We start from the raw sequence: 18,999 nt of genomic DNA on the forward strand, positions 1-18,999 counted from the left end.
CTCTTGTCTGCATATAGCATGTTTGGGAACCTAGTGAAGCATCCAAGAGACTGGGACAGGGAGGGAGATATAATTATGGAAGGACCCAACACTAGAATGACAACTATGAGCTTTTGGCTCTGGGCGACAATTTGAAGTGTTCAGTCTACAATGATGGTGATTAGGTGATTTGTCCAAACATATGGTGAATGTGAGGTGTAGAAGCAGAAAAGTTACTGGAGGCTGGGGCAGAGTATAACCACAGAGTATCGGGCTGTGCTGAAGACATGCAGAGGGCGGGACCAGTGAAGCAGGACCATCCCCTGGGGCTTACCCCCAGGGGCTGCTTCCAGTTCGTCCACTAGCTTCTAGGTAGATCCAACAGGAAAGTCTCTCTTCAAGTTTGTTGAACCAGCATTTGCTGTACATCTACTATGTTCAAGATCCTGTAGAGTTAGATTAAAAACAAAAATATCTGAGATGCGATTCTTGTTAGCAAAAAGCAGATAGTACAGAAGCTCCCCATTTTGTGGATTCCTTTTTCATATTATTTATCTCCTGTGCTTCACAGGACCAGACCTCACATGTCCTTTCAGAGGATAATTTTACCAGAGAGAGGGAGCATTAAAAAAAAAATAAAATCAAATAAAACACAAAGAGAAAAGCCTCCCACCCCACAGCCTGAGGTAGCTCTAAGAGCAAGCATTAACCTGACTTCTGTGATAGTGCAAGATGTGCCCAGGTGCCCTCCCAGTCATTGGGTGGGTGTCATGGCACACTCCACACACCTGACACTGCTCAGGGAGAAGCCAGGCAGCTTATGACAGCTTTCTCAGTCGAAGAATATCTGGCCTAGCAGGCAGCAGCTGGCAGAGACAAGGCTCAGCTGATTGTGATCCTTAGCTTACCTGGGCAGTGACACACTCAGCCCTACAGGGAGTGGCAGTGTCAGAGGCAGGGTATGATGTCCCGGAGAAATGTCCTCAAAATCCTTTGCATTGGGCTGATGCTGGCTATTGCCATCACTGTCCTCCTGGTATTTTATACCAAGAGGACTTTACAAAAGTTGATTTTGAGAAGTCTTCAAAAGAAGCTTCATTTGCCTCTGTCTGAATGGAACAAGACAGTGATAAAGAGATTCTCTCACTTGGAGGTGGATTTGCAGCATCTGAGTAAGTTTATGACATTAACTGGGAGGGATGGGGTGTGTGTGTGTGTGTGTGTGTGTGTGTGTGTGTTTATGGCATGGAGAGAAAAATGAGTGAGAGACCACATTCTCATTTCTCGGTTGCTCATTTAAGCATCTGACATTGAATTCTATCCCTCCAAATGGGAGGTAAGTGACAATTAGTAGGAATTAGAGCAAGCCATTGAGGGGAGGGGAGCAGGATGTTTCTATATGAGGTGTGTGTGTGTGTGTATGTGTGTGTGTGTGTGTGTGTGTGTGTGTGTGTACATTTGTACACACTCATGATCACAGGTACATGCATGCAGTCAGGGAGATTAAGGCTCAGTATAAAAATCCCAGAGACTGACTTATTTCACTTGGCATAAGACAGATACCATATGTTTTCACTCATATGTGGATCTTGAGAAATTTAACAGAAGATCACGGTGGGGGGCAGGGGGAAAAAAGTTACAGAGAGGGAGGGAGGCAAACCATAAGAGACTCTTGGTTACTGAGAACAAACTGAGGTTTGATGGGGGGTGGGGGAGAGGGGAAAGTAGGTGATGGGCTTTGAGGAGGGCACTTGTTGGGATGAGCACTGGGTGTTGTATGGAAACCAATTTGTCAATAAATTATATTAAAAAATAAAGTAATGGATTTAAATTAGAAAGAAAATAAATACAAAAATAAAAATCCCAGAGAGGCTCAGGAACAACTAGGCATAGCCTGTCCTTAAGCTTTTGAGTGGCAGGAGCTGTTAAACAGCAGTGACAATCTCTGGGGCAAAGGTCTCCTTCCTATGTTGCTGTGAGCTCCCATCAGGAATTAATGGGGCCTTGTTAGAGGATCTAAGATTGAATCCTGATATGGCCATGATAGGCAAGTGCTTATCTCTCTCCTGGTCTGTAAATGGAGATGTAAGAGGTCCTTCCAGACCTCACATGGTTGTAAAATATATGCAGAAAATGCTCTGTAAACTGATGTGTATCACACTTTAACTTCTCTTTTTTAAATTGAGGTATAACTGACATCAAACATTGTATTAGTTTCATGTACACAACATACTGGTTCAATATTTATATATTTTATGAAATGATCACCAAAATAAATCTAGCTAACATGTATCATCACATAGTTACAAAATTTTATATGCAAATAGAGTATTAACTATAGTCACCAGTCTGTACATTATATCCCATAACTTATTTATTTTATAACTGGAAGTTTGTACCTTTTGATGTTCTTTGCCCATTTCACCCACCCACCCCCATCCCTACCTCTGGCAACCTCCAATCTATTCTCTGTACCTGAGCTCATTCCCCCCGCCATCCCCCCCTTTTTTTAGATTCCACATATAAATGAGATCATTCAGTATTTGTCTTTTTCTGCCCGTCTTAATCAACTTAGTATGATGCCCTCAAAGTTTACCAAATTTTAACCTCTTATGAATTCTGGTGTTTATTTTTTTATTCTGGCTCACCATGAAACCTAATGCCTCTGAATTTTATGTGTCTCAGGATCTGACTCCATAGAGGGGAAGCAGCTGTGTTTCCTCTGCTCCCAAGTGACGAGGATCTAATGCTTGTGTGCATGAAGGGAGGTGCTGAATGTGTGAACAGAGAAGTAACTTCACAGATGTATGGCTTTGTGCATATGGGGGCTGGAGTCAGGGAAAGTGCCTTTTACAATGAGAACTGAGTGTTATCAGGGTTCAAGGTGAGACCAAGGGATGGATGGAAGGACAGACAGGAGGAGCAAAAGGTAGAATTTATATGGAGACTAGAGGAAAAAAGGAAAACAAGATGGAGGGAGAAAGAAGAAAGCACCATAGCACTGTCTACCTCTTCCCTCATAAGATTTGCATATTTTAATGTGGAACAAGTTTCTGAAAGGCAAGTTTCCTAAGGGATGGTTTAGTGAATGTCTTATCATTCTATTCTCTGTACCTGGCATGTAGAAATTAATAGATGAATAAATAAATGAATGAATAGAAAGGGAGAACAGAAGATAGGCAGACAAGGATGAAGGGAAGAGGGATACAAGGCAAGAAAGTAGATGAAACACAGAGACTGTCACATCCAGAAGCCCCGGCTCTGAGCACACTCCAGTGGGTTAACATTAACTATGAATATATGCTTAGTGCAGCTTCACCAGGGCACCCAGACCATACTGGTATGGTCTCCCCAAACCCAGGACTCGTCCTACTGGCTCAGCCTCCTCTGGCCTTAACATAGCAGAACTTCTACCTAAAGCCTGGCTACTCTTTCCTTCAATTGGGACACAGTATGCCTTGAGAGCCGCCCAGAGCCATTGTGGGTACTTCCCCTTCCTTCTTTGCAATGACTAGTTCCTCCTTTTCTTGATATTCTCAGTGCTTCCCATGTTTTATTCACTTTAAAATGATACGGTGTCAGGGACTCCCTACCACCTGAGATGAATTTAAAAATGTCTTCTGGACTCTGTTTCCAGATCACAAATGCTATTCTTTCCTAAAGGGATTCCTGAATTGGAAGCTTGTTCAATTTACCATTCTTGCTGCTCATTGCCTCCAAGGAGATTGACAAAAATCATAAGTCAATAAGGATGCCTATGCAAATGATGTAAACTATCAAAAACAAAAGCAAACACATAATGATAATTGTGGGAAGGGTTTAAGACTCTTAAACCAATTTCCTAGAACCTCCATAAGGGTACTTAAAAGTCCCACCAGAGAGACACCATTGGGTTTTCCCCCTTTGGGTCGTGGAAAGTTTCAGTATGTCATGGGGATGGTCTAGTGACGCTGTGTTCATCCTGTTGGATTCTGCACTTACATCCTCAAATTGATTCTAGGGTGTCCAGGTCTAAACAATTTCCATTGACAGCAGTGATGAAACAGAAAAATCAGATATTCCCCAAGAGGAACGTTAGAGGAATTCAAAGACACAGAGAACCCCAGACTACCCTATGACTCTCATATACTTAGCACAGAAAAGTTTGACTAAAAATACTATTCAATTTGGAAAACTATAAAAATTCTGCTCTCGTTTTTATTTTCTACTGGACCAAATATGCTTTGGCCATCTTCTTTTTGCCTTAAGCACTTCCCTGGCTGTTTCTCCTTCCCTTTGGGCCAGTTTTATGCCACCTTCCAAACATCCTGCTCTAAGTTGCACGGACTTCCCTTCTTCTCTTTTAGGGGCTGTATATTTAGCTGAAATTCAGCCCTTGTTCTTCTCACCAAGCTATGTGCTGTGGCATGGGACTGCACCCACCCAGAGGAAATTCACACTTAGGAATGTCCCCTCATCAAGCTGGTGCCCCTGGGCTGCAATCATCCAAACACTTTCTTCTAACTTGCAGGAAGGTACTAGATGGTCTAGAAGGTGATCCTATCAATTTGGTTGGAATTTAGTGTGGGTTTATGGGGGATTAGTGGAAACTAAGTGGGTCCTTATGGTGGACTGCTTTATCATTTTGGGGTTTAATGCTGAGGAGTGTCATAATCCATGCTGGGCTTGGGAAATATTAATCAGCTCTAGGTTTGGTCTGACTGAGGAGAGTCAGAAGACTGTCACAGTAGCCCTTTACCTTATTATGAAAACCTGGCTACCTTCTTACCTCTGCTAACATTTCTCTGGTTGACCTCCCTGACAAGTTTTCTCACTCATTACAGACTTTGTAATGGCTCCTGTTTCAGTCTTTATCTCTGCCCCCAATACTGCTATCCCCTGGATGATGCAGTGTCAGGTGGATGATTCACTCAATACCTTGCCCTTCCCACCTGTATAGTTCTTTGCCTATATCTCACCTCACATTTCTATGGTGCATTCTGGACTTTGTCATCTCCCAGAATTGCTCACCCCAGAAATGACAAACTAATGCTGTCCATTCCCGGTTGAAACCTCATGACTGCAGCATATCCATCCAATTTTTCTCTTTAATAGTAACATTTTCCCAAGTCTTCTCTTGCCAGTATCCACAACTCTGTTGCATACTTGCTCTGTTGCACCTTCCTAAGAACCTCCAACATCATGTGAAATCAATTGCTCATCTTCTATGCCTTCACCCAAGTGCTTGGCACTGCTGGAAAAGTTCTCATAACTGAACCATTACAAATTCATGGTCACTAGTCCCAGTTAGCTCTCTCTGGCTCCATGGTGCTTCTGTGTTTCAAAAATCAGGTTTCACTCCTATTCCTTATCATCACAACTTTAAAAAGATTTCCACTTTTCTCAGTCTTCTTCACCATTTCTCCCCACCCCTTCCCCAGAAGAGGAAACAGAAAACAGAACCAAACTTTATTGCATGCTAGGCCCTGTCCTTAGCACTTGATATATATTAATCCACTTAGTTATCACAGAAACCCTGTGAAGCACTTGGTAAATCTAAGGCACCAAGAAGAGAAATCCACTGGTCAAGGTCACACAGGTAGGAAAGGGTAGGGCTGCCTGACTAAGGAGCCTGAACTTTTAACATCTATGTGGTAAGTTGTTGGATAGGATCAGTCTTATTTGCACTCACCTTATCAACTAGCCAGAGGAGATGCTCAGTAAGTCTTTGGTGACTCAATTGTTCAGATGAGAGTCAATAGGGAATCAGGCTGGAATGGAATGAAAAGAAAAGGATGAATTCTACCTTGAAGAGGCATACTGTCCATACATAGGCAACTGAATGGAGGTAGGGAAACAGTCAAAGGAGGCCTGAGTTTGGGGTGTTGGGTAGGTGGGAGAACAGTGGTTGGTACCATTTGTAGAAATAGGGAGGTAGCCTCAGGAGATGAGTTCAGTTGTTAAGGAATTTGGGGAACTTGGAAAACAGCAAAATGAGAGACATTTTCAATAGCCGGCTGAGATGAAAATGATGAGGAGGAGGACCAACATCAACTGAGTATGTACCGAGTGACAGGTACAGTTTTAACTGGTTTATGCGTACAAACTCATTTACTTATCCTCAAATCTATGCAGCAAGTGCTGTTATTGTCCCTATTCTACAGATGGGGAAATATAGGTTAAGATGTTTTGCTGAGGCCATGAAATTGGTAGTGGCAAAGGTGAGATTCAAATTCAGGAAGTCTGACTCTAGAACTACAGATTGTGTGTTGGGGGTGATAGTGGCCTTGAGGTGAAAGGCAAGGCCTTGGGGACAAATGAGATCACCAAAGACAGGAGGGGACAGAGGACAGGAGCGAGGTAATATTTGGGGGACAGGGCAGAGGAGCTTGTTGGATCCCATCTGTAATTCTCTGATGTAGAAAGTACTCACTTAAAGAGAAATAATGGCAGCAGAGCCAGGACAAGTAGAGGTGAACCTGGCTGGGGATGAGTGTCAGAGTCAGGTGACATTGGTTTGTTTTCCTCTGTTGATGATATTCCTAGCTGACTGGTCATGTGCCCAGGCTCCAAGATGGAGCTGTATCATGGGCCTTTTACCTGGAGACAAGGCCACTGGTTTGGATGACACTGAGAAGAAGATATATTTAATATAAAAATCATACTCAGCTAAGCTGGCTTTCTGTGAGATACTAATAGGTTTTCCTGCTTTCTTTAGGTAGGATGATGGTAAGTCCTGGATTGCCTAGAATAGTCCTGGTGTACACCTGTTTTTCTGGTGATACATGTTGCATAATTATTAATATCACCCCATCTACTCTGAAAACTGTCCCAATTAGATGGATTAATTATATCTTCATCACTAATTTAGGGACATTAGGTCTTTGAGAGGATTGGCAGGCCAAAGCACTCACATTAAATAGGTTCTTTTTTTTTTCTTTTCTCTTTCTCTGTGGAGTTCACAGAATTGAGCTAGAGGGAGTTCAAGGTACGTATGATGAGACTCTCCAAGTAGAAATCTTATAGGGTTATTGTAAAGGTGACATAAATAATGGATGGAAAAATGGTCTGAAATTTGTGGGCCATCTTCCAAAATAATTGCTATTGATGTCATGGATCTGAGAAGGACTCTCCTGCATAAAAGTGTCCTCTGCCTGGGTCTGTCACTATTCTGTGTTTGGTTGTTGTTGTTTTGTTTTGTTTTGTAAAGGCAGTGTTTCTCAAATTAATGTGACAATTACATTTATCTGGAACAATTGTTAACAATTCATATTCCCAGGCTCCACCCCAGACCTACTGAATCAGAACCTCTGGACGTGGGGGGGTGGGGAGGGTGGTTGGGGGGTGATAGAGGGTAGGGGAGAGGGGAAAATGGGTGATGAGCATTGAGGAGGGCGCTTGTTGGGATTAGCACTGGGTGTTGTAAATAAGTGATGAATCATGGGAATCTACTCCCGGAGCCAAGAGCACACTGTATACACTGTATGTTAGCTAACTTGACAATAAATTACATTAAAAAAAAAGAATCTCTGGTGGAGACCTGACTTCAAACTTTTGAAGATATTCTTATGATCAAGCAAGTTGGAAAATGTGGGATTAAGACATCTCCAATTTAAAAGTTCTTGGCAAATCAAATATATAAGTGAAGGGAATGGTGGATAGTGGTGGAGGTTGAAATAGATTTGCCTTTGTTAGCCACTGACACCATAGTATGATGTTTCTTAAACCTCATAGTACAAAAAAATTACTCCTTGATTTTGTTCAAAATACAGATTCTGGTAACCTCTCTTTCCTCTATCTCTACATGACCCTAAGATTCTGATTTAGTTGATTTGGGGATAAGCCTGAATATTTATATTTTAAAATAATCACAACAGAACATTTTGATATGTGTTTCTTGACTTTTATTCTGAAAAATGTTAGCTCATTATCAATCTGTTTCTCAAGTGACAGTTCCTAAAAGAGGCTTAGAGGTGTGGGACTCAGGACAGATAAGCCCTGATAAAGGTTTAGGAGAGGTGTGTTCTAGTGCACACATGGTCAGGACAGCCTTGCATAGGTCTGACAAGTTCCTTTGACATACTACATCCCCTGGGTCAAGAGATCACACGTGTCAGAATTTGGAGAGGAAAACATTTCAAGACAATTTGGATGGAAAACAATGCCCAGATACCTAAGGATTACCTGAAATATTTTCTCTCCTGTCCTTCGTTTGCAGAAGAAAGTATGAAATTGGGTATGAAGCAACAAGAAAATGTGGACAGCACAGTGGAGAGGGTGAAATATGAAGAACATCCTGTTCAAAAGGCATTGGAAGCCAAAGCAAGTGAGACCAAGGAGCACAAACCCAAAGAGATACTCTTCCCAGACGCACAGCTTTTCAGGCAGTGGGGTGAGGGTCCAGCAGAAAAAGGCTGAGAATTTTTTCCGGAAGTTTGGTTACAACGTTTACCTCAGTAAACAGTTGCCCCTTAATCGCAACCGTCCCAGACACGCGAGATTCCATGTAGGAGGAACCAATGTTGAGTTGCCGAGGGATCTTGTTTTAATTTGGAGATGAGCTTTGGGAGAAGCTAAAGTCAAGGGTTGAAAGAGAGTTGAGGAGTGAAAAATTGATGGGGAAGGAGTTCAAGACACAGAAAGTGCTGGCAGGCTGACTGAATCTTGTTTTTAATCCATTTTATAATAGAAGCTCAGAGAGGATGACTGACTAGTCCAAATGTTTATGCTCCTTGGAGATGGGCAGTGATGTCAGGAAACATAGATCCTTGAGAAATCTGATGATGAATTTAACTCAATTGTTCAGATGAGGAAACTGAGACTGAGAACTTGGAAAGACCCTGGTGTTTTCCTCAAATTCTCTGTGTGGACTCCTCTTTGTTATTAATTCTAATTTAAAGAGACTTCTCTTTCTTTCTCCATCAGTTTCTCCTTCCTTTTTCTCTTTTTACTTCTCCCACCCTCCTTCATAAGCTTTACAAATAACAGTTTGTTGAGATATAATTCATATACAATTCATCAATTTAAAGTGTGCAATTTAGTGGTTTTTAATATATACATGAACATTCATGTATAAGGTTTTGTGTGCACATATGTCTTCACTTTTCTTGGTCAAACCCTAAGAGTAGGATTTCTGGGTTATGTTATAACTCTATATTTAACATTTCAAGGAACTGCCAGACTGTTCTCCAAAGTGACTGTATCATTTTACATTTGCTCTGGTAGTATATGAGAGTCCTGATTTTTCCACAGACTCACCAACATTTGTTATTATTTGTCTTCTGATAATAGACATCCTAGTGGTGTGAAGCGGTATACCATTGTGGTTTTCATAAAATTTGCATGATGTCTAATATGCTGCATATCTTTTCATATGCATATTGGCTATTTGTATATATTAAATGTCTATTCAGAGACTTTCTCTTTTTTAAAACTGGTTTATCTTATTACTGAGCTGCAAGTTCTCTTTATATATTTTACATACAAGTTCCTATCAGACATATGATTTACAAATGTTTTCTTCCATGTGAATTGTCTTTTCACTTTCTTCATGGTTTTCTTTGTTACACAAAGGTTATTAATTTGATTATGTACAATTTATCTAATTTTTTTCTTTGCTTGTGCTTTGGATGTCATATCTAAGAAACTATTGTTTAATTCAAAATCATGAAGATTTATGCCTTTTTTTTCTAAATGTTTTGTAGTGTTAATCTTACATTTCAGTCTTTGGCCCATTTAAAATTAATTTTTGGACATGGTGTGACATAGGGGTCCAACTTTGTTTTTTTGCCTATGACTTTATAAGCTGTTCTAGCACCCTTTATTGAAGAGACTACTTTTCCACATTGGATTATCTTGGCACCCTTGTCAAAATCAATTGGCCATATTGTTTCCTTTGCCTACTCTTGGCTCTAGAGCCGACAGAATGGGAAGAGATATTTGCAAATGACACATCAGACAAAGGGCTAGTATCCAAAATCTATAAAGAACTCACCAAACTCCACACCCGAAAAACAAATAATCCAGTGAAGAAATGGGCAGAAAACATGAATAGACACTTCTCTAAAGAAGACATCCAGATGGCCAACAGGCTCATGAAAAGATGTTCAATGTCATTCCTCATCAGGGAAATACAAATCAAAACCACACTGAGATACCACCTCATGCCAGTCAGAGTGGCTAAAATGAACAAATCAGGAGACTCTAGATGCTGGAGAGGATGTGGAGAAAGGTGAACCCTCTTGCACTGTTGGTAGGAATGCAAACTGGTGCAGCCGCTTTGGAAAACAGTGTGGAGGTTCCTCAATAAATTAAAAATAGATCTACCCTATGACCCAGCAATAGCACTGCTAGGAATTTACCCAAGGGATACAGGAGTGCTGATGCATAGGGGCACTTGTACCACAATGTGTATAGCAGCACTTGCAACAATAGCCAAATTATGGAAAGAGCCTAAATGTCCAACAACTGACGAATGGATAAAGAAGATGTGGTTTATATATACAATGGAATACTACTTGGCAATGAGAAAGAATGAAATCTGGCCTTTTGTAGCAACGTGGATGGAACTGGAGAGTGTGATGCTAAGTGAAATAAGCCATACAGAGAAAGACAGATACCATATGGTTTCACTCTTATGTGGATCCTGAGAAACTTAACAGAAACCCATGGGGGAGGGGAAGGAAAAAAAAAGTTAGAGAGCGAGGGAGCCAAACCATAAGAGACTCTTAAAAACTGAGAATAAACTGAGGGTTGATGGGGGTGGGAGGGAGGGAAAAGTGGGTGATGGGCATTGAGGAGGGCACATTTTGGGATGAGCACTGGGTGTTGTATGGAAACCAATTTGACAATAAATTTCATATTTAAAAAAATCAGTTGGCCATAAATGTAAGAATGTATTTCTAAATATCAATCTTATTTCATTCATTTATAGGTCTAACCTTATGCCAGTAACTCACTGCACCTTTTGTAATAACAGCTGCACCTTTTGTAATAAGTTTTGAAATCAAGCAGTATGAGTCTTTCAATTTTCTTCTTGTTCAAGACTGTTTTAGGTATTGGGAGTTTGAATTTGCAAATGAATTTAAAAACAATTTTTTTAAGTTTATTTATTTATTTATTTTGAGAGAGAGAGAGAGAGAGAGAGAGAGAGAGAGAGAAACAGGCACAAGTAGAGAGTTGCAGAGACAGAGGGGGAGAGAAAGAATCCCAAGTAGGCTCCATAGCCCAATGTAGGGCTGGAACTCACAAACCATGAGATCATGACCTGAGCCAAAATCACAAATCGGATGCTTAACTGACTGAGCCACCCCGGTGCCCCAACAATTAAGCCTTTCAATCCATGAACATGGGAAACCTTTGCATTTATTTAGGTTTTCTTTAATTTCTTTCAACAATGTCTTGGGTTTGACAGTATAAGTTTTGCCCCTTTTTTGTTAAATAGGCTTATCTTTTTGATACTATTGGAAGTGAAATTATTTTCTTAGTTTCATTTTCAAATTGTTCATTGAAAGTCTATAGAAACACAAATGTTTTTTATATATTGAATTTGCATCCTGCAACCGTGCCATATTAATTTATTACTTCTAATAGTTTTTAGTGGATATTTTAGAATTTTCTATATATTAGATTATGTCATATGTAAATTGAGAAATATGTACTTCTTCCTTTCCAATATGATGACTTTTATTTAATTTTGTTGTTTAATTACCTGGCTAGAATTTCAGTACAATGTTGAATAGAAGTGGTGAAAGAGGGATTTGTTTTGTTCCTCGTTACAGGGGGGAAGCATTTACTATTTCACTATTATGATGTTAGCTGTGGTTTTTTGTAAATGCCCTTTACAGAAATCTTGTTCTATTTCTAGTTTGTTTAGCGCTTTTTTTTTCTTATTATGAAGGGGTGTTAAATGTTGTCAGGGTCCCATGTTGGGGGTTCTCTCTGCCCCTTGCCTGTTCACTCATGATCTCTCTCTGTCAGAGAGAGAGGGAGACAGAGAATCCCAAGCAGGCTCCACACTGTCAGCACAGAGCTTGACAAAGGGTTCAAACCCACAAACCATGAGATCATGACCTGAGCTGAAATTAAGAGTCAGATGCTCAACCAACTGAACCACCCAGGTGCCCCTAAATAAATAAACTTTAAAAAATGTTGTTAAATGCTTTTTCTGTGTCTATCAAATTGATCATGTGGTTTTATTTATCATCTATTGATATAGGGTATTACACAAATTGATAGTAGGATGTCAAACAAATCTTAAATTCATGGCATAAATTCTACTTGGCCATGGTATATAATTGTTTCTATATGTTGCTGGATTTAGTTTACAAGTATTTTGAGATTTTTGTGTCTCTATTTATAAGTATTGGTTTGTAGTTTTCTTTCCTTGTGATATTTTTTGTCTGATTTTGTAACTAATACTGGCCTCACAGAATGACTTCTATATTTTGGAAACATTTATGAAGAATTGGTATTAATTCTTTTTAAATACTTGGTAGAATTCACCAGTGAAGTGAAGTTTGTTGTATTTATCTTCTTGGTTACCATGTCTGATTCTCTACACTTGTTCCTGTGGGTTCAATTTTGTGGATCTTTTTTTCATAAGTAATTAGTGATTAGTAATTCAATCTCTTTATTTGATGTAGGTCTATGTATATTTCTATTTATTCTTGTGTCAGTTTTGATAATTTGTTTCTTTTTAGGAATTTGTCCATCTCATCTAAATTTTCTAATTTGTGGGAAGATTGTTTATAGTATTCTCTTATAATATTTTTTTATTTCTGTAAGGCCAATGGTGATATCCCACTTTTATTTCTGATTTTTAGTAATTTGAATATTCTTTATTATTTTATTGGTCAGTCTAACTAAAAATTTGTAAATTTTATGTTTTCAAAGAACCAACTTTTCACTGATTACCTCTATTGTTATACCTATTCTTCATTTTATGTATTTCTACTCTTATCTTTATTATTCTCTTCCTTCTGCTTGCTTTGGATTTAGTTTGCTCATTCTTTTCTATTTTCCTTTTTTTTTTTAAATTTTTTTTTCAACGTTTTTTATTTATTTTTGGGACAGAGAGAGACAGAGCATGAACGGGGGAGGGGCAGAGAGAGAGGGAGACACAGAATCGGAAACAGGCTCCAGGCTCCGAGCCATCAGCCCAGAGCCTGACGCGGGGCTCGAACTCACGGACCGCGAGATCGTGACGTGGCTGAAGTCGGACGCTTAACCGACTGCGCCACCCAGGCGCCCCTCTTTTCTGTTTTCTTAAGGAAAGAGGCTAGATTATTGATTTGAGATCTTTCTTTTTTAAAAAATATACTTATTTACAGCTATAAATTTCTTTCTCAGCTCTTCATTAGCTGTATCCCATAAGTTTTGGTATACTGTGCTTAGTTTTTTTTTTCAGTCATCTCAATGTATTTTCTAATTTTCCTTGTAATTTTTTGACCCAGTGGTTATTTAGGAATATATTGTTTAATTTCCACATATTTGTGAATTTTCCTTTTTTTTCTGTTTTCATCTCTAATGTCACTCCATTGTGATCAGAAAATCATATTTTGTATAAATTTAATCTTTTAAAAATGTATTAAGGCTTATTTTGTACCCTAGCATATGGTCTTTTCTGGAGAACGTTGTATGTGTAGCTGAAAGTATTAGGCTGTTATTGGGTAGAATGTTCTCTAGATGTCTGTTAGGTCTAGTTGGTTTATAGTGTTGTTTAATCTTCTGCCTAATCCTTCCTAGTTGTATTTAATATTGAAAGTGGGATATTGAAGTCTCTAATAATTATTGTTCAATTGTCTATTACCTCTTCAATTCTGTCAGTTTTTATTTCATGTGTTTTGGGACTCTGTTTCTAGATGTATAAATATATTTTTAAATGTTTATTTATTTTTGAGAGAAAGGAGGGGGAGCGGCAGAGAGAAAGGGAGACGGAGGATCCAGAGCAGGCTCTGTGCTGACAGCAGAGAGCCCAATGCAAGGCTTGAACTCAAAACCCAGGAGATCATGACCCAAGCCAAAGTTGGACACTTAACCAACTGAGCAACCCAGGAGCCCCTACATGCATATTTTTATAATTGTCATACCTTCCTGATGGATTGATCTTCTTGTTATTAAAAAAACTCCCCCTTATCACTACGAAGATTTTCATTTTAACATCTATTTTGTCTGATATTAGTATAACCACTCTAGCTTTCATATGGTTGCTATTGCATAATATATCTTTTATTTTCAATCTATTTGTATCTTTTAATCTTTTGATCTTAAATGTGTTTCCTGAAGATATAGTTGGATTAAGAAAATACAATCTGACAATCTCTACCTTTTAATAGGTTGTTTAATTCATTTAAATTTAATATTTGTATTTATTATATTTTATTTATTATATTTTTATTGATAAATATTTTATTAACTTATGTTGGATTTATGTCTGCCAATCTATCTTTGTTTTCTAATGCCTCATCTATTTTTTCTTGCAGCCTTTACTGCTTGTTTTTTGTATTAAATGAATATTTTCGAATGTAACAATATCATTCTTTTAATTATTTTCCAGTATATTTTTATAGTTATTTTCTTAATGGCTGTTCTAGGGCTTATAGTGTACATCTTAACTTATTAGAGTCTATTTAGACTTATTCCAATGAAATATAGGGAGCTTAGTAATATATAGCTTTATTTCATCTTCTTTTTTTGGTGTTATTGTTATAAATATTAAATAGATGTATGGTACAAAACCAAAAATTTACTGTTATAATTACTTTATATAATTTTATGTCTATTAAAATGAGAAAAAAATTAAGTATAGATTTATGAAGTTTGTTGTATTTATCTTCTTAGTTACCATGTCTGATTCTCTACACTTGTTCCTGTGGATTCAATGTACCATGTGGTGTCATTTTCTTACCAATACAGCTTTGCTCCCATTCACCTCTTTTGTGCTGTTACTGTCAGGTATATGAAATTATTATAGGCCCAACAAGTATATACACTTTAAAAAAACATAATTGCAGTGTGCCTGGGTGGCTCAGTCTGCTAAGCATCTGACTTCGGCTCAGGTCACGATCTCACAGTTCATGGATTCATGTCCCATGTCAGGCTCTGTGCTGGCAGTGCGGAGCCTGGAGCCTGCTTCAGATTCTGAGTCTCTCTTTCTCTCTGCCCCTCCCTTCCTCACGCTATGTCCCTTTCTCTAAAAAATAATGGACATTAAATGGGAAATTAAAAAAAATAATAAAAACCAAAAAATATAATTGCTTTTTAAAATCAGTTAAGAGAAGAAAGAAGAAATAGGCATTTATACTGTCTTTTATAATTATGCAGTTACCTTTACTGGTTCTCTTGGCGTGTGTGTTGAGTTATTGTCTAGGATTACTTGTTTTTAATCTAAAGAATTTAGTGTTTCTTGTAAGGTGGGTTTGCAACCAACAAATTCTTTCACTGTTTGTTTATTTGCCAATGTCTTTATTTCACTTTCATATTTGAAAGATATAAAAAATGCTTGTTTATTTTTTTCTTTCTTTCTGCACTTTGAATATGTCATCCCATTGCCTTTTAGCTCTATTGTTTCTGATAAGATGTCAACTGTTTTTATCACTCAGGTTTCCTTGTATGTTGTGAGTTACTTTCCTTTTGGTTTTTTTTCAAGATTTTCTTTTTATTTTTGGCTTTCAGCATCTGGATTATGATGTATCTGGGTGTGTATCTCTGCATTTATCCTACTTGAAGTTCAACGAGCTTCAAGTGTGTCCTGTGCTAAGAAGTATTTGAGTATAAATATTTTTTTTGGAGGTTATGATTATATCAGAAGTTGAAGCCTCTGAGGGTTAAGATCTTATAGCTTAATTCATCCAATACCAAATGAATGTGGAATTGTGATCAGGAATTTTTTCCACAAATTTTCTCCATTTATCATTTATTTATTTTTTAAAGTTTATTTATTTATTTTGAGAGAGAGTGTGAGAGAGGGGGGAGGAGGGGCAGAAAGAAGAGATGGTGAAAGAGAGAATCTCAGGCAGGCTCTGTGCTGTCAGCTCAGAGCCTGACACAGGGCTCAATCTCATGAGCCTGAGATCATGACTTGAGCCAAAATCAAGATTTGGGTGTTTAACCAGCTGAGCCACCCAGATGCCCCATCTTTCATTTATACATTTAGAATCATCATTGAGGATCTGACCCATAATCCGTGTAATGCATGGCAGTGGCCTAATGTATTGGCTGATGAATTGGTACTCTTCATCACATCATCTTAAGATGTTTTGTCATCATCCCCTAATTCTCTGAATCAGAAGGTAATGGGCATAGCCTTAGATGGAGGTGTGAGAAGCTACCTTTTCACTGAGACTCACTCATCTCAGCATGTAAAATAACCCTGAAGGCATTTAGAGAAATCTTTTACCTAATTAGTTTATACAAGGATGGTAACAAAATTTAATCTTTCATGCCAACTCCAGTTGATTGGTAGTGACTGCCTAGAGTACTGTGGTGGGAAGACTTTTGAGTCTGTATGATTAAAGGCATGGGTGATGTGTTAGTGATGTCCTCCATTATGAGAGGGGAGGACGTGTGTCAGTACTTGCCACTTGTGAGCCAGGACACGAGTAGGGCCTCATACATTTTCTCTTGGGTTGATTGCATAATTTAGATCTTTAAGCATAAAGATAATATACTGGGATAAGTTGGTAACTGAAGCTGCATTGCATTTAGTAATTTTGGAGCATCCAGATTTAATTCCATAAGGATTAACTCACAAAACTGCTTGTCAGAAAGTATTATTATGGATACAAAATATTTATGAATCAAGTATCTACATATACTTGAATAACATCTAAGTCACATCCGATACTTATAAACCAAATGAGTACTCTTCATCCCTGCTGTTCATAAAAAATCCTTGTGGCTCAGACAGAGAGATATTTCAGAACTAAAGCATTCTGGAAACCATTATGGTCTAAAACTATAGGAAGACTACTCCACTAAATTTCTTTGAGAGAAATAACTTAGAGGTATTATTATACAGAATTATAAGATAAGAATAGACTTCTATGCAGCTTCCTGCTGAGATGCCAAAGTGATTGTAACCCCTGTTTCCCCAGTTTTCTGGGTAGCTGAGACCAGAAAGATGGCAGCTCTTCTGTTGTCATGTCCTCTCTTTACCTTTCAAAGACTGGAGAAAGTCCACTCAGGGGAGTGTTGTGTGGAATTGGAGAATCGGCCAGTTACTTTATTGAGCTTAGGTAGATTTTTTTTAAGTTTATTTATTTATTTATTTATTTTTGAGAGGGAGTGAGACAGAGAGTGCGAGTGGGGGAGGGGCAGAGGATCAGAAGCAGGCTCCACACTGACAGCAGAGTCCAGTGTGGGGCTCGAACTCACGAACTGCAAGATCATGACCTGAGCTGAAGTCAGATGCTTAACTGAGCCACTCAGGCGCTCCATAGGTAGATGTTAAATACCAGCAAACAATTAGACACATGCAAAGGCATAGCTTTAACAGCTAATCTCTAATAGGGAGTTTACCAAAATGCTGTGGCCAGGACCAGCTACAATATTTGCTGGGCCCAGTGCAAAATGAAAATGTGGGACCTTTTGTTCAAAAACTGTGAAGAATTTCAAGATGGTGTTAGCAAAATATTAAGCCAAGTTAACTCAGTAAGTGTGGTGACCTGTGTGACTGCATAGGATGCACACCCAGGAAGCTTGCCTTGCTGCTGGCATAACTTGCCTTGGGAAATCCCAATGCAAGAATATATTTTACAATTGTTTAAAGGCTGTTTCGATATGTGTGTATTGGTTTGTTATACACAATGATAGTTTCAGGTAAACTTGTGATATACACAAGTTTATCTTTCTAGATCTAACACCTAGAAGCTACCTTATCAATTTCTCCTATTGTGCCCTTCTGCTGTTGGGGGAATGGAGAGATTGTGGTCTTATGTTGGAAGGAGTTGCCAAAGATCAGTTCCTGTAACTGTCACCCAACTAATAAATATTTTTCAGTATCTTTTGCTGCACTGCCCAATATGGTAGCCACTAGTCACATATAAGTATTTAAATTTAATTAATTAAAATTTAATTAAATAAAAAATTAGTTTTTGGTTCCCTAGTGACATTATAAGTGCTCAATAGCCATACGTGACTGTGGCTATCATAATGGAGAGAACAGGTTTCAAACATTTCCATCATTTCTGAAAATTCCTTTTTTAATGTTTATTTATTTATTTTGAGAGAGAGGGAAAGAGAAAATGTGAGTAAACATGAGCGGGGAAGGGGGCAGAGAGACAAGGAGAGGGGGGAATACTATTCAGGCTCCAGGCTCTCAGTACAGAGCTGGACACAGAGCTCAAACCCATGAACTGTGAGAACATGACCTGAGCCAAAATCAGGAGTCAGACGCTTAACTGACTGAGCCACCCAGATGCCCCCATCATTGCTGAAAATTCTATTGAACAGAGCTGGTCTAACGATTCCAGGTCGGGTGATAAGGAGCAAGGAGGAAGGGGAGATCATTCTTTTTGGAACGGCAGGAGCCACATTTCTTGTTTCTCTTGATATAAGGTGGGTAGGAGAATGTGGAGTGTGGATAAGAGAAGTGTTATTAAAGCATTTAGAATATAGCCGAGAAAGTATTCAAAAGGAAGCAAGGGAGACTGAGTGGAAGAAAGAAAATCTGAAGATAGTTGGATTATGTGGATTAGAGGGAAGAGAAGACTGACTCTTACTCTCAACTAAATACATGTGAAAGACCTAAATGTGAGAAAGGAAACCGTCAAAATCTTAGAAGAGAAAACAGGCAGCAACCTCCTTGACCTTAGCCGCAGCAACTTCTTACTAGACATGTCTTGGAGGCAAGGGAAACAAAAACAAAAATGAACTATTAGGACCAGATAAAAAGCTTCTGCAAAGGGAAGGGAACAATCAACAAAACTAAAAAGCAACCAACAGAATGGGAGAATATATTTGCAAATGACATTGGATAAAGGGTTAGTATCCAAAATCTATAAAGAATTTACCAAACTCAGCACCCCCAGCCAAAAAAAA

At 38.6% G+C, this 18,999-nt stretch overlaps 1 protein-coding gene across 1 annotated transcript in view; it reads left to right on the plus strand.

Annotated features, from left to right (window-relative positions):
• Nucleotides 1-940: 940 nt before the first annotated feature.
• GALNT8 (polypeptide N-acetylgalactosaminyltransferase 8) overlaps nucleotides 941-18,999 on the plus strand; it is a 47,801-nt gene continuing 29,742 nt past the window's right edge. The window contains 4 exon segments of the mRNA XM_007089693.2: nucleotides 941-1,151; nucleotides 8,177-8,354; nucleotides 8,356-8,437; nucleotides 8,439-8,464. Coding sequence (XP_007089755.2) covers nucleotides 941-1,151; nucleotides 8,177-8,354; nucleotides 8,356-8,437; nucleotides 8,439-8,464 — 497 coding nt within the window.

This window comes from Panthera tigris, chromosome B4 (assembly GCF_018350195.1).
Source record: "Panthera tigris isolate Pti1 chromosome B4, P.tigris_Pti1_mat1.1, whole genome shotgun sequence".
Taxonomy (NCBI): Eukaryota; Metazoa; Chordata; class Mammalia; order Carnivora; family Felidae; genus Panthera; species Panthera tigris.